The 16,677-nt window shown below is 37.9% G+C and overlaps 1 protein-coding gene across 4 annotated transcripts in view; it reads right to left on the reverse strand.

The window, feature by feature from the left end:
- RUNX1T1 (RUNX1 partner transcriptional co-repressor 1) overlaps positions 1-16,677 on the reverse strand; it is a 134,190-nt gene that overhangs the window by 17,602 nt on the left and 99,911 nt on the right. For all 4 annotated transcript variants that reach the window (XM_044294087.1, XM_044294089.1, XM_044294090.1 and 1 more), the window contains exons 6-9: positions 13,512-13,762; positions 12,835-12,920; positions 11,103-11,307; positions 2,090-2,158 (exon numbers count right to left, since the gene is read on the reverse strand). In XM_044294087.1, the coding sequence (XP_044150022.1) occupies positions 2,090-2,158; positions 11,103-11,307; positions 12,835-12,920; positions 13,512-13,762 (611 nt within the window). The remainder of the gene's footprint in view (positions 1-2,089; positions 2,159-11,102; positions 11,308-12,834; positions 12,921-13,511; positions 13,763-16,677) is intronic.

Consider the following 16,677-nt stretch of genomic DNA (forward strand, 5'->3'; position numbering starts at 1 on the left):
GTATTTTTTTTAATTTTATTTTACATTCTTTTATGTATATCAGATACCGTGATCATGTATAAATGAGGCATCTAAGGGCTACAACGACTGGGAGCAGCACAATCGCCTTTCCCCGTCATTGCACTCACTACTTACAATGAAATGCGCTTTGTGATAAAGTAATTTGCCATGAAGCGGATTTGTTTGTAAAATTCAGCAAAGGGAGCCGAATCAAATTTTATATAACAATACATTTAGCTACGTTAGCCTAGTTTCTAACGCAGGTAGAAACACTTAAATAATAAATAAAAAAATAAAAAAATATGAGTTTTATTTTTTTTCATTTATTACACATGCCTATTCATTACATAAAGACAGACTAAATACTTTATTTAAAAGAAAATGATTTAAATGAATTATCATGGAAAGATATCTTCCACTTGATCCAGTTTATCTAATTTTCATCTTTATTCAAACCAGAATGACAATGAATAATTGAAAATTTAATAAGCAGTAATTATTAACTTGGCAAACGTTGTACCAATTAACACTCTATTAAAACTAATTATGACATGTTTCATTCAAGTGTTTTCACCTAATTGTTTCACTTGCTTAAAAAGCACCTTAATTAAATGTTCTGTTTAATTAAGAACATAGATTTCTAATAGAATCATATTACCCGATATTAAAAATAAAGAATGAATGAATAAGATTCAGGAAGCAATCTTTAAAGACACTATCTGCAAACCACGGAAAAAAAAATATTTTCCCACACGCCATTAGCAAAACACCAGGACACTTTTTTCTTTTGCTGAAATTTAATACTAGAAAATGCAACCGTAATTTGAAAATAATGGAGAATGACCGTAGAATTGAATATTTATATTCTAGAAATGCAAAAGCCTTCAGTTCTAGAAATACTTTCTTTAATTTCGAGAAATATTTTATTTATTAAATAAAAAAAATTGTATGTGAATTTTTTTTTTACATTTTTTTTTAATTAATTTTTTTAAAATCTAAGGCATTTGATTGTGGTGAAGGCAGTGGTTCCTAATATCACAGCCGTGAACAATGCATCCTGGACCTAATTTACTTTGAATATTCAAGGTGAATTAAAATTCTATCTAAGTGGCAATACAGGACAATAATTTTTGCTTACGATCAAAGCTACAGCTTGACTAATTGTATATGCAAATCAGGCAATTTATATTTAAATTATGCATTCCTATTCTAGTCCCACAGGCACACACAGATCTGCACAGAGAATTGATAGGATGCTCGAAAGGTGCTTGCATATTTATCACCGAATGCAAACAAACCTTGCTTACCGAAAAAGAAATATCTTTGGAATGTGGTATCAGTCATGTTTTATTACGATGTCTACAACCTTTTATTTCAATTAATTAATTTCGTACAAATTTTACAATCAATGCGATTTTCTATTAGCGTATGGGTGGACTTTTTTCCCCCCACATTTCAAAGGCCAGTGCTGGCATAAATTATTTTTTCTTTCATTAAAGCCAAATCATATGGGAATTATTTCATAAATAATAGGCCAGAAAAATATGTTTCAGAACATTTTCTTTAAAGTGAATATTGGGGATAGAAAAGCAATAAAATATTTTTCTTGTTCAACAATCAAAAATATCAAAGCTAAGAAAATGAATGGTGGAAGAAATTTATGGCATTTGTTTCCTTTAGCCTTGATACGATAGTTCAAATACAAAAATGCTAAACCCAACAGTATAAAAAAAAAAGATAAAAAACACACCAAAAATAAAACAAATGAAAGGTCATACATTCTATTAATTCAGTGCAAACTTTATTAACCAGTTTACATTTGTTCTGAAAACACTAATACAGTGCAGCCTGATACATACATAGTAATGACACAGCAAACATTAAAGATCAATAGTATCTCCTGGGGTTGGAGATTTTCTACAAAGGAATTACGCAGTAAACCCAGATTATAATTTGGAGCAGTTATTGAGGATTATTGCGATTTTGCTCTGTTACTAATCACTCTGCTTTTCTGATGCCTCACATCAGTGCATTAACAACTGCTCACATCTGCCAGAACACTAGGTCTGTGTTTTTAAACAATCCTTACCAGCTTTCTTCCAAATTTCTTCTGGCACGTATCCAGAACCGGGCCTGTGAAGGAATTCCCGATGCGATTCTGCAGAGGAGGAAGGGAGAGAAGGAAAGAAAAAAAGAACACATTGAGAGTATTGCTCATTTGTTAGTACTTGAGACTGACAGTAAAACCCACTCTGTTATCACGCTGCAAGTATTGTCTACTGTACACAAAAATCTCATTGTCACAGATGTTTCGTGCCTTCTGTAGGAATGTCGACAGCATAACACCATGACATTCTCTGACAGATTGCAAATATTCCAAAGAAATTAATGCAAATGGAAATTTTATACAGCGAGCAGCACTGACTGAGCTGTCTGTGAGCCTGGGCTCATAAATATCAGCGTCAAGCTTGGCTGGCTCAGGAGCAGGGACACAAGGCATTTATTAACTGGAGGATTTTAACTGGTTAATATCAATATGCACTTAGATTCTATAGGAGCATGAAGTTCCTGTGACATTTTATCAAATCCATGATTCCTGGGTAATGTAATCCTTTATACATTGATAATATAATATACCATTGCTCGAATTTTGCTACATATAAGACATCATCTTAGAATTTTACAACTAAGGCTAACACTTGCGTTATTAATTCCGGTATTGAGATCCCACAGAGGACATCAATACCGGAATTAAATTGACCCATTTGCACATCATGATGCATCCGTTCCGTTAGAATGCGGTTGTGTGAAATCAAAACGGAAAAAACTGATCCGTTACCACTGACTAAGGCTACTTTCACATCTGTGCTTTCCCTCTCCGCTATTGAGATCCTATGATGGACACTTCCGTTTTGTCCAAATTCAATGTCAATGGGGACAAAACTGAATGGAACGAAGCAGAATGCACCAGAATGCATTCCGTTCCGTTTGGTTGCGTCCCCATCGTGGACAGAAGAGCGCTGTAAGCAGCATTTTTCTGTGCGCGATGTGGAGTGGAGCAAGACGGATCCGTCATGACACACAATGTAAGTCAATGGTGGCAGATAAGTTCTCTCGGACACAAAAGAAAACGGATCTGTCCCCCATTGACTAACAATGGTTTTAGAGATGGATCCGTCTTGGCTATTTTAGAAATAATACAACTGGATCTGATCAGAATGGCTGCAGACGGTTGTATTATGATGATAGAAGCGGTTTTGCTGATCCATGAGGGATCCAGCAAAAACGCTGGTGTGAAAGTAGCCTTACATTGTTTTCAGTGCCGGATCTGTGTTTTTTCCGTTTCTATGACCGGTCACAAAACCGCAGCTTGCTTTGGTTAGGTGTCCAGTCACAAAATGGAATGCTGCCCGAACGGAAGACATCCTGATGCATCCTGAAGGGATCTCTTTCCATTTAGAATGCATGAGGACTAAATGGAAACATTTTTTCCTCTGCTGGATCTCCATACCGGAAAACAACAACTCAAGTGTGAAGGTAGCCTAAAGTGGATGGTTCTGAAGCCATAAAGTCAATGACCTGCATTGTAAGTCTGAACATCCCTAAAGGATATGCCCACCTTCACAACCATTAGTCAACTGCTTGAACACATCTAAAATAGAAGGTGAGGCAATACCAGGGGTGGACTGGGAACTTAAAGGGAACCTGTCATCAACTTTATGCTGACCTCACTGAGGACAGCATAAAGTCGTAACAGAAATGTTGATTTCAGTGGTGTGTCACTCATGAGCTAAAAGTAAGTGGTTGCTGAGAACCAGTATTATAATTATTATAGCCCAGGCCTTGAAAAGAGTCAAATCTACCTGAGAAGAGTCATGGTTATTCATATCTCCTGCTCTCCCCATCCGCTGATGATTGGCAGTTCTCTCCTAGAGAGAAAGGGAAAAAACTAGGTAGAAGACTGTCAGTCATCAGCAGGTGGTCAGGAAGAGCAGGAATTTAGGAATACCCAGGACTCTTCTCAGGTGGCTGTGACTCTTTTCCAGGCCCAGTCTGCAATGATTGTGATGTTGGTTCTTGGTAACCACTTACTTTTAACTTTTAAATGACAGACCGCTGAAATCAACTCACCTGTCTCTACTTTATGCTGCCTTTAGTATGAGCAGCATAAAGTTTATGACAGGTTCCCTTTAAAGTGGCCCTGGAAAAAATACGAAAAGTGGCCCAGTTTTGTAGTTGGGTCTAAATTGATGGAAGGCAGGGCCAGCAATACTGTATAGTGGCACATTATACCAGTCCAACAGAGCCAAATACCACAGTCCGTCACAAAATTCTGCCAGCAGCACAAAATAAATCCCCCAAAAATTCCACTGGCCAGCCGCGAAGAGGGCGTAGGCGGCCCCATGGGCATCAGCTCATTGGGAAATTTCCCTGTAAGGTCTATGCCCCTGGGCAATATTGTAAATAGTCTTGATTAAAGCAGTTCTCCAGGATTTTGATATTGGTGGTCTATCCTCAGGATAGGTCATCAACATGATACAGGGTGGAGTCCAATACCAGACACCCCCACCAATCCACTATTTTAGGAGACTGTTTGCAGCTTACCAAGCACAGCACTGTCCATTATATAACGGCTCTGTGTGGAACTGCAGCTCATCCCCATTCATTAGATGGGATAGAGCTGCGCCTAGGCCATGTGACTGATGAACTTGATGTCACATGGCCTAGGAAGAGGCCTTAGTGTTCATGGAGTGCCATAGCCTCTTCATATAGCTGATTGGCTGAGGTGCCAGGTTTCTGACCCCTGCCAATCTGACATTAATGACCTATCCTGAGGATAGGTCATCAATATCAAAATTCTGGAGAACTCCTTTACCATTTTGTGTCTACAGCTCCTATGCAGACCTAATTGTCTCCATAGTTTGAGACTGCAAACAATCTTCTTGTAGTCTCATCCTGCCATCTATCTGATCCACACAAAGTAAGTTAGCAGGAATTATGGACAGTTTTTATGAATAACCTGTTATCATGGAGACACACAGGGTTCTTTGTGAAACTACAATGCACAGTTCCTTAGCTATTCTTAGAACTCCCATATATGTGAATAGAGCATGCTGGGAGTTGTATTTTTGCAAAAGCTGAAGTGCCAGAACTTGCTGACCCCTGCAATAGAATATATTAACCTTGAAATTAACAGTGGAAAGTGAGCTTCACAAAGTAGGTTGTGTTATATCAATAGCAAGTTATCTGCTGGGAAACACGCCTCTACTTGAGGTGAGCGAATTTCTTGATTTGGAAACAATTTGGCCTAACCAGTCAGCAAATAAATTCAACCAGAATCAAAGTGTACCAACTGCTCTGAAAAGTCGTGTATGACTCTTTGAGGTCTCCTTGGATTGTATCCAACCCCAATAAACCTCTTTAATGCCAAGACAGCATTAGTAATGACAAGGTGACAGGAACATCTATGACTATGGGTAACAAACTGCACTTTCAAATTTCTTTACATTAAAAAATCTAAAAAAATATTTTTATTTTCTGTGGCAAATGCCTGCCGATGTGTATACACACACCGCCTGGGGTCATGTGATCATCCTCCGTCTTCATCTGTCCTGTCTTCTGATTTAAAAAATGGCTGATGCCATTTTGATATGCCTAAATCGAATAACCAAAAACTGATTTGGATTTGACCCTTATTTGTGGAAAAGTCAGGTTGAATTCGATATGTTAAGTAGGGAGTCGCTAATCTCTAATCTCTTCTTTATAACAGGGCAAAAAGATGCACAAATACCCAAATGGTATTGGACATGTCAGAATGATATTTTCTTTATGAATCACAGAATAAATTGAATCACACCTTAAAACTAGATTAATAAAATGCTTTCACGCCACCCCACTAGCACACTAAGGATGTCATGAAGTAGCCTGCAGTCACATTGGCTTAGCATTGTAAGATGTCTGTATCAATAAAGGGTTTTTACCTCATAAACCGATCCTCCGTGAGAATGAAAACGAAATGTTGTAACCATAGAAATATTTCAGAAAGGAGAGAGAACTCTTCCAAGAACAGATTAGCCAAGCTGTTGAACAGCTGTGAAAAATATATGACAAAACTATGTGGTATTACAAATTAGGCACTAAAAATACTTTGTTGTGATTTTTCATCAGACTCAAATTATATCTGATTATTTGCAGTGTTATTCTATCTGGGAGTTTGCTAGCCAAAATACTGGAGTTAACATTTAGCTATATAGAGAAAGTCATATTTTCTCATTAACGAGGAGATAAGGTCATGGCATGTGACTGCCTCAGCCGTCCTAAAATAGCTGAAAGTAAAACAGCACAATTTGTAAGGACTTCAGTTTATGGGCATACGTCTTGTCACAGCGATATCATAATTTATCTCTGTATTAACATAAGTCTTAGCTGGGAATTTGCTTTCTAAGTTAAGGTCCATTGACCCCAAAGTAAACTCTTGAATGGAGGAAGGCCAATGCTGTAAAATGGATTGAGGATAGGTAGTAGGGATTGCAGAGTGGAATAAAGTGGTCACTTACTACCCTCAAGACAGCAAAGTTTCCCAAAATTTTGAAGCACTCATGTCTGTGACTAGAGATGAGAAAATCGATTACAAATCAATCAAATTTGTCTCAAATATACCAAATTTTACTATTTTATTTGGATGAATCTCTCAAACTGCCAGCCACCAATTTACAGGTCTGAAGTCAGAGAAGAAGGCATCTGCCACAAAACCATACATTTACCCATAGTCAGATATGTCACTGCCACTTTGACATTACTAATGTTGCCTTGGCGTTAAAGAGGCTCTGTCACCTGGATCAACTCTACCCTGCCAAGCTATTGTGTTGATGAGGCTGACATAAATGATACCCTTCTTTCTGTTGCCAGTGGTAGAGAAATATTAACATTAAAAAATATGCAAATTAAGTATTCTAGCACCAGGAGGTGAGCTTATACGGTTCGAGCACCACTCCAGCAATGCTCCTGGTGCTCGATAATGACGCCCGCTTTAATTCACATCCCCTGCCTTTAGATTGACAGCAATATATTCTTTGGTCTAGAGCTGAGATTCTGCACCTACACACCCGTGCACTATGCATCTTGACAAGTTGTGCGCACATGCGCCGTTCTGGGCACGGGTACGCAGGCACGGGATCTCACTGCTAGACCAGCGGGTCGATCTAAAGGCAAGGGGTGTAAACTACAGCAGAGGGGCGTTGTTATGGAGAAACAGGGGCATCACTGGAGCGGTGCACAAAGCGGAAAAGCCCATACTTAATTTGTATATTTTTAAAAGTTAATTTTTCTCCACCACTGAACCACCGACAGCAGAAAGAAAGGTATTATGTTTGTCAGTATTGATCCGGATGACAGAGCCTCTTTCAAATTGTTTTTTTTTTTTACACAATAAAAGCACACAGAGCTATGGGGACTGGGTATTGCGGATGTGCTAGCAGACATCTAGCAACCCATGTCCTCAGCTCCATACCCAAAATCCAGGTGACAGGTTCCCTTTAAGGAGTTTGAGATGGGTTGAATACAGTCCTAAGAGACCTCAGAGTGTCATACACAACTTTTCTGGGCAACCTGAGCTCATTTGAGTCATTCATACCCTGAGTAGAATCTGCTGGCTGATTTGTTAGAAAAGGACACAAAATGAATTTCAAGAAATGTAATCTCTATCTGTGACTATTACAGCATTATTTTGTAGTGGCTCGATATTCCCTTTAGATTTTTCCATTACCTTGCAAGTAATTCCTTGTAAACACATAATTTCCTCTTATTTGAGAAAACTATGTCAGGTTAAGGGGGCCACATGCATTAGATTAAGCATCAGCCAACCATCTAAAGTGTATAGTGGTGTCCTGACTTTTCCCCAACAGCAGACGTCAGAGGGGAAAGAAGGCTTGGGCTGTTATTTTTCAAAATAACCAATCCTTTGGTTTTCTTAGGTGAAATAAGCTACCTCAAAGGTTTCTGGCTGCTTACTCCTCTCTCTCACACTAGGGAAAGCCCTGCTTCCATTTGTAAGAGGGGCCGACAGATAACTAAACCATATGACTAGCCACAGTTTCCGAAAATTATCCCCTTGAAACTGAACTAGATTGTGTTCAGCTTGGCCTAAACAGGAGCCTTAAACTATAAAGTGAATTATGTCCAAAGGTTTATATTGTAATAAGGTAAAATGTTCTAAAGCATGTATAACAGTTGTAATAAGTCAGAGTATTTTTTTCTGAAAATGTTTCCGTTTATCAGACTGGCTTTCTCAATTAGAACAACTTGTACATGGAATCTCCAGCATTAAATACTCACATCTTCAAGAAAAAAATACAAGAAATCCAATTGCTCTGGCTTATTACTACTGGTATACCGTGCCCTGAAGGAATGGCATGTTCTGATACACATGTCCAAATATTTTGTTTCAATAACAGATTATAGTGAGGACTCGAGGAAGATTCACCAAGTTGCACCAAGTCACAATATTGGCCCGAGAAAGGCGTGACAAGACATGATCAAGTTGAAATTGTTGGGGCAGATATTTTCCTATGCTCCCATCGAAACCAATGGCTTGTAATATCTAATAAAATAAAACTTTACTTTGTATTCAGTTACACAGCAGATGTTAGTTCAATGTGAAATGTCTCAAGGCTTGTGAATGCATGGGAATTTTTAATTTGGGAATGTGACTAATAGCTTCTTAATGTCAGACATTCTGTTTATGGCTTACTGGCCCTTTAAATCATAAATCATACACTCATAAAATGTAACTCAGCCTCTAGAAAATGATGGAATCTAACAGAAAGCAACACATGGGCAAAGCTATGAAAAGAAGGCGGCCGAGGAAACGGTATAGACAATAAAAGGCCGAGTATTTATTTTGGCACAAATCACTTGCTGTAAAATCCTGAGAAAAACAAAACTGCCCGCACTATCGATTATTTTATATTGTGTGGAAAAACACATAGGCTAAACCTTATTTAACCTAAAGTTTGAGGAAAATAATAAAAATGTGGGTAACTTTATTTTTATAACTGTACATATGACTTTTGAGAACGGCAATGAAGTAATCCACATATATATTATTTCAATCCTTTATCGAGGGAAAGAAATGGATGTCGTCTGTTCTCCAAATATCCTGATTCAAACTGATTATATGTTGGGAAATAAAGCAGGAGTGGGTAGATGGCCGGTGTTCATGTCTCCACACCATGTTTAGACTAGAATAATACATTTAAGTGGTTCAGCCCAACAAGGAGCGTAGAGCCAACATAAATGCAATAAAAAATGTAATGGTTAAAAAAAAAAACATGAAAAATCAGATGACTTAGATTTTTTGGCAGATGTTAGCAGAAGTAATCCAAGTCTAACACAAAAAAAATCACAACGGCAAACGGCCTCACATCTGTAGACCATGTATCATCCAGATGCCTATATAGTTCTATACTTTTTTTTCCATTTACGTTCCATTTTTTGCATTCTGTATAAGGACCGTATACGGAACCGCTCATTTCAATGGATCCAAAAATAAAATAAAAATAAGGTACTCCGTATGCCTTCTGTTTCCTTATTTCCATTTTTCCATTCCGTTCAAAGATAGAACATGTCCTATCATTGTCCGCATAATAGACAAGGATAGTACTGTTCTATCAGGGGCCAGCTGTTCTGTTCCACAAAAAACGGAATGCACACGGACGTCATCCATATTTTTTGCAGTTTTTTTTTTTTTGCGGAACGCAAAATACTGAAAAAGCCATACGGTCGTGTGCAAGAGGCCTGGCTTTGACTCCCATTGAACAAAAAAAAAACATATTCTGGGGGGGTATCATTTAAAAAAATTTCACTTTTCAATACAGTTGATAAAGCAGTTTGGGAGTGGGAAAATTGCGGAATTCATGCGGCCAATACCCGCATTTTGTGGATCCGTGTTTTTGCAGACCACAAAATGGAGATGGCCATGTGCATGGGGACTAAAGGACTCTCTTTGGGATTACGCCTGGCTAATCAAAGTCTACAGTCACGTTAGGTGTATATATAAGGAGAATTTCCCGGTGGCTTTGCCAGAGGTAGCGCCGAAGTGCTCTTATGTTTCAAAAGGATTAACCTGAATATTATCAACATAGCCTATTATACACTAGATCAGACATGCTCAACCAGTGGCTCTCCAGCTGTTCCAAAACTACAAATCCCAGCATGCCCTAATAGCTGTAGGCTGTCAAGGCATGCTGGGAGTTGTAGTTTTGCAACAGCTGGAAAGCCGCTGGTTGAGCATCCCTGGTCTAGTTGAAGAAAGTTGAGCATTCCTGCACAAACTGTACAGGTTAGACTCCAGACTGCTGTAAATGGCACCATGTATCCTGTTGGTGAACTTGGAAAAAAACTACAAAAACTCAGAACTTCCAAGGTCGCTGAGTCAATAGCTACTGATATCTCAAGCAACTCACTAACATTTCCTTGAAGAAGCTTCAAAGGAGCACTGCTGTCAATGTGACTACCAGGAGGATATGCAAAAGGGATGTATTTGAAATCTACTTATATCAAGACAGACTACTTCACCTCAGGATGCTAGCCTGCAATCAAGACAAACATTTCTACCTCATCCATGGTATCCTTAAACATGTGTTTTAGAATATATTCCTACTCATGTACAGCTCTGATAGAACCTTGGTGCTTTATTAAATGAAGACAATAAGGATTTGATTTCCATTGACTTCTACATTTTGGATCTCAGACAACTACAATTTCTGGCACATGACAAGACAGATGCATTGAGTCAATCGTGTTTTCTGAGTCAATATTAGGTTATGAGCCACAAGCTCATCCAACAGCTCCTTCCCATGCATGAAAGCATGGCAGGGGTTGCTCTTAACCCCTTGACTAACCCAATCAAATGGGTTTCAATTCCACCATCGCTACATTACTAGCACTAAGGCAAAATAAAAAAAGCATGTCATCACATAATAAATATGTAAAAACCTTTATCAAATGACATTGATTTTCACAGAAACAGCTAAGGAGAGAAAAGTCATTAAAGAACCTTAGGACCAAGGTCCAAGGACCCATCATTGTTTATGCTAATATACCTAAGGGGACGGGATCTGGATTCACAGGACTCTGTTGTCTGGAATGGCTGGTGCTGCTGCTACTGCTACCTTTTTTTAAATCCTCCGCATCACTGTACCGCCTGATCCAGTAATTAAGCTCTTCCCGGTCGGCTTCCTGACATCGCCGTAGCACAGTGAGGGATCGTCTTGTTTTTTCCACCATATCCATTATGCAGTTTAACAGCTGTTAGGACAAGATCAGGAGGAAAAAAACAAAAACTGTTTACTTGCCATAACCTTAAAAGAGCTACAACATATAGAAGGTAGATATTGCACATATATTTTTGCATGAGAACTGTATCTTAGGGTTAGCATTTTTTTTTTTATTCTTTTGCGATGGCATAAAAGAGCCTGTCTGTGAACATGTAACATTCATTAAGCCTAGCTTCCAAACACTTGGAAAGTACTTTCATCTGCCATCTGTGATGATGGTAGAGTTATTCGTTTTAAATATATTATGACTTGGTAATCTTGCATGCTTAAAATTTGCATAGGACTGATCCAAACTGCAATGGGAATGTATGCCATTATTTAGCTCTCGACAACAGTACGGGAAGACAATGTACGAGATATAAAGATGATATATTGTAAATGAGCTAGGCAAGTGAAGCATGGCAGAGGGAGAAAAATCAATTCAGGCAGCTACTTTATCCAAACAGGACAACGTTCTATAGAGAATGAAGGGCAATAATTCTATTTTACATGGGGCATCAAACGTTTCGTAAAATATGACAAAGATTTGCTTCCACAATTCATATTTTATTTTAAATTTGGTGTTTATTTTTCTAGATCAATGTATATAAAAGTTCATAAGTCCAATATCCCCATGAAAAATAAATTACCCCCATGAAAAAAAAAACACAATGGGGTAGATTTATCAAACTGGTATAAAGTAGAACTGGCTTAGTTGCCCATAGCAACCAATCAGATTTCACCTTTCATTTTTCACAACTACTTCCGGAAAATAAAAGGTGGAATCTGATTGGTTGCTATAGGCAACCAAGCCAGTTCTACTTTACACCAGTTTTATAAATCTCAACCAATGTTCTTCATCTATTCTTAGGACTCCAAGTATGCTTTCCCAAAATAGTTTCATTCCCAGGAGTTCAGGTTCTAGATGACACTTCTGCAGCAAGCCAAGGTCACCTTCAGGGCAGCATAGTGGATGGGGATCCACACTCGCCTGTCAGCTGCCTTCTGCATCCATACAGGACTCACACAATGCTTTACATGAATAGTTACCATTTTTTAACCAATAATATGTTACTACCAAACCCATAAAGTTCACAGACCCCAATTATTCCCCCTTAAGAAACTCAAAAATTATTGTATGTGTCTGCTTAAAGGTCATGTTTTTGCTTGTCTTTCTCTCTCAGGGGCCCACAAAACATTAAAATCCTTATGCTTCATAATGATCACATGATCCCCTCCCCAAACATCCTCCCTTTAGTTGCCCACCACATGTATATAAAATAGTTTACCAAGGGGAGAATGGGAATTGTTGGAGGGAGTCTAGGAGGTCCTGAACATTTGACTATATGGGGCCCTGGTATTGTACATACCTGGGTAGAGCACATCTAATATTTGATATATGAGAACAACCCCATTAATACCTCAGAAAAGGGCAATATATTTAGGTCTACTATGTATGCTTTTACAACAATGACACCAGGATCTCCAGTGTCTTTTAGAAACATGACGAGGTTCTTACATGATCAAGGTGCTTCCATTCTTCTGCCCACTCTCTGTCTGTTAGTCTGTGGTCTATCATTTCTTCTTGACGTGCTCCGTGCAACCCTAGACAAAGCAGATGTAAAGTCTCATGTAGCACCAATTAACACCTTTCTGAAAAATGGATTAAGTGAAGTCTTTTAACAATAGTCCTAAAGAGTTTTTTTTTTTTTTTGGGTGGAGAGTTACTATGATGTCTCATCGGAACAAAACTTAGAAATCAATCACTAGAGAATTAATAAACTCAGTAAAAATCATAAATACAATAAAATAAGATACTGCTTGATAGAGACCATGACAACACAGAATGTCAGAATGTACCTTAGACCTAGCTGTCGATTGGTGCCCACCAAGGTCTCCCCACTGATATCAATAAAATCTGATTGTAAGTGTAGGAGATTAGAGTCTCTAGTTTGGCTGTCAGGTCTTCAGTGTTTAATTACCACTTTCACAAAGCGGCTGCCTGTTACTTCAAGTGATTTTCTCCTACACTTAAATCAATAACAAATGGGATTTATTGACTTACATTTTGCATTTTTAATACTGCCATACAATGCATTGCAACAATGACCACAATGACAATTTAATCAGGTTAATATTCTCCAAAGAGCTATGCTAGCAATGGAGAAACACAAACAAAATCTCCAATTCTCTTACCCATAGGCCTGTTTCTGTCCCTGAGGTCCCTGTGGTTAGGGTGTCTGTACGAGTCCCTGTAGTGGTGGGCAATAGCCATGTCATCCAAACGATAATGCTGAGGTGGTGGTGGGGTAGGGTGAGGCAGACCATTGGGTTGATAGGATAAGCCATTATTTGGACTGTACCGCTGGCCGGGGCTTATAGTGCATGGCCGCTTGCTTGGATGCTCTGAGTGCAAAGGCTCTCTGTCAAAGCCATTTTCTTTGGTTCTGAAAAGAAAATATGTGTAATGTACTACAAATGTAATCTAAGTGTATTTTCTTGATCTTACGTAGGCTTGACATCGTGGAGATGATGTACAACATGGGAAGGCACTCAATTTGTTCTCATCTACATACATAGTCAACCACAACCAATGTCTCCCAGGCGGTGGAGAAAAGTCATCATAAGAAAAGCTAAATCTTGTGATATAGAACCTTTCTACGGGTTTAATAACCCCCAAGATTTGCTCTAGACTAAGCCGGAAAAAAGGAGTAAACAAAACCTGTGAGGTAGAACAAATTATTAGTCTTGCTGGGAATGAAGTCTAATAGTGAGATAAATACTATGAGTTCTTTGCAACCATGACATGTCATGGACAAATTACTCAGTTGTGTTTTCCACTCACGTGTCAGGACTTTTTTTCACTCTTTCTGTGACTGATGGCTCCCAGTGTTATTATTGAAACAGATTGATCTTTTTAATGAGCCAGTTTAATAGACTCCAAAATCTCACCGTGACTGCTCATCCGTGTTAGACCATATGCACCAAGAAAACATTCAGTAAAACATAAAGCTTCACTGTCAGACCTCTAAAACCTTAATAAATCTAAATCTACATTTTTGCAAAAAAAAAAAAAATGAAAAAAAAAATGCACGTAATGAAAAAGTGTATGAAAAAACACCACCACAATAGGGGTGTGAATATAAATATGTTTTCAGTTACTTGCATGGTAGACACTGTTTTCTTCTACCTACTAAGCCTTCCAGATGGAAATAGTCCTGCTGGCAAGTGCAATGAGGTTAAAGCTGTGTTACTGACTACAAAGATATGTAGCAATTCCAAAATTGTCATCTGTCTTCGGTAGAAGGCAAATAATAATATGGTGAAAAATTTATAATGCCAGTGTGGCCAAATGATATATATATATATATATATCCTGCAGACCCCAAGACTTTAGAGAAATATGGCACGATGCTCACATAAATTATAGCTCTTAACATCTTTTCTATGTTTTTTTATTTGCTACAAAATTTTCTTTGAATTCCTATTAGCGTGGTGTTGGAGAAATTTGCATGTGATCAGTTTATGAAAAATAGCTCCCGGCGAAAATTTTTGACATGTCTAATTTCACGCTTGAAAAGAGTGAGTGTGCACAGATAACCCCATCAAAGGAGAGAAAACAACAGACACACAGTTATAAGCCGGCTCCATTTTAGTGCATTCTTCCAAGTCTTTGGCTGGAGAGATATTTTTATTAAAAAAATTGTTTTTCATAAATATATATCATATATTACATAAATCATCACTTAGCTCTATCCCACATGATGGCTCTGTTCACATTGTCCCTTTTCCTGTTTCATCAGGGTGCCAGTGTTTTTGACATTGCGAGTAGTCTGCTGTCAAAAATACCAGCACTCAAGACAAACATCTGACAGACCCCACGATGAGGAAATGGAATCCTTTGTTCGAAAACAGATCCGTCATGACTGACATAAAAAGAGACTGTGTGAATAGAGCCATGTGAATTGCTCAAGACTGAGTTTTTATTTTTCATATTGCACCACGTGGTAAATCTCTTGGGGCTAGTTCAGTGGGTTTTGGGGAATATTAAACTTTTTTTAACTTCAAATCAGAAGTCTTCCTCATGTCATTTGAAGTTGTTATTTCTACACTTTGGATCGTAAAAACTCTAATTTTGGACTATAACTGATGTATTCATCTATTTAAGACACAAGCTGCCCAAAGGGGAAAATCCATTATTTGTTATTGTAGTTCTCTTGTGTGTCTTTTAGTGAAACTCAGTCCTAGCCCCAAAACGGACAAACATCACCAGCAAGAAAAAATAAATAAAATCATGGTCGAAGAATTATCCGTTACATAAGACGACCATAGATGATTGAGGAGTAGCATAGTTAGACATGTCACACATTCTTGGAATGAAATCAGCAGAAAACTCAAATCAGCAAAAGCAATATCTAGGACAAGTATAGAAAAAAACATCATTTATTTAAATCTTATTTTTTTAATAGAAAAATATTGGATAGATTTCAAAGATCACTACAGGCAAAAAAAGAAAAAGAAAAAGAAAAAACAATCCATATCCTGACATGTATTTATAATAGGGATTTGATATGCAATTTAGCTTCATTCCTTGATATAGGAATGAAGACTATAAAGCCTGGAACCACTCAGACCACATATACATTACACTTATATTTATGTTCTACTGGAAATAGGGAACAACATGAAAGTGACTAGACCTTGTAATTTACATGTCTTTTTTCCCTCTAACCATGTTTTATGTACGTTTTATTTTTAGTCCATATTTCCTGGACTCTCTTTTGGAAGCATTTTGGCCCATGCAAGTAAAAGAGCCAGATAAGACATTTTTTATTATAAGAAATAAAATAATGTATTTAGTCTGCAAGGAATAACTAGAGTCATGGAAGATGAGCTGTAGAATGCAACACATTTATGACTAATAGGAAAAGTCGCTTTCATTATAAAGGATGTGTTTGCTTTTTCCAGCACAAAAAAAAGTTTAAAACTTTACTTTTGTGACAAATTGAGCCTCAGTTATGACACACAGACTGCTATGGAATCAGTGACCATTTTTCTGTTGCAAAATTAAACATCAACACATTCTATAAGAGATTTGCTTACAGCAGTCCATGTACCCAAAGGGTAGACATAAATGCTATAGCACAGGATTTTAACACGTGGAAACACAACTTATTTGTGTTCTGCTTCCCTGCAGCCACCACTAGGGGGAGCTTAGGAGTGTACTGCAGACTGTTCATAAACAGAACTCAATATTGAGGCACATTTACTGAAGCTGTATGCTAGTTTTGTACAAAAGTTGAAACTGTGCTAAAGTGATTATCCCATCTGGACATTTCTGGAATATCGATAAAATATGCTG

Source organism: Bufo gargarizans, chromosome 5 (genome assembly GCF_014858855.1).
Source record: "Bufo gargarizans isolate SCDJY-AF-19 chromosome 5, ASM1485885v1, whole genome shotgun sequence".
In the NCBI taxonomy this organism is placed as follows: domain Eukaryota; kingdom Metazoa; phylum Chordata; class Amphibia; order Anura; family Bufonidae; genus Bufo; species Bufo gargarizans.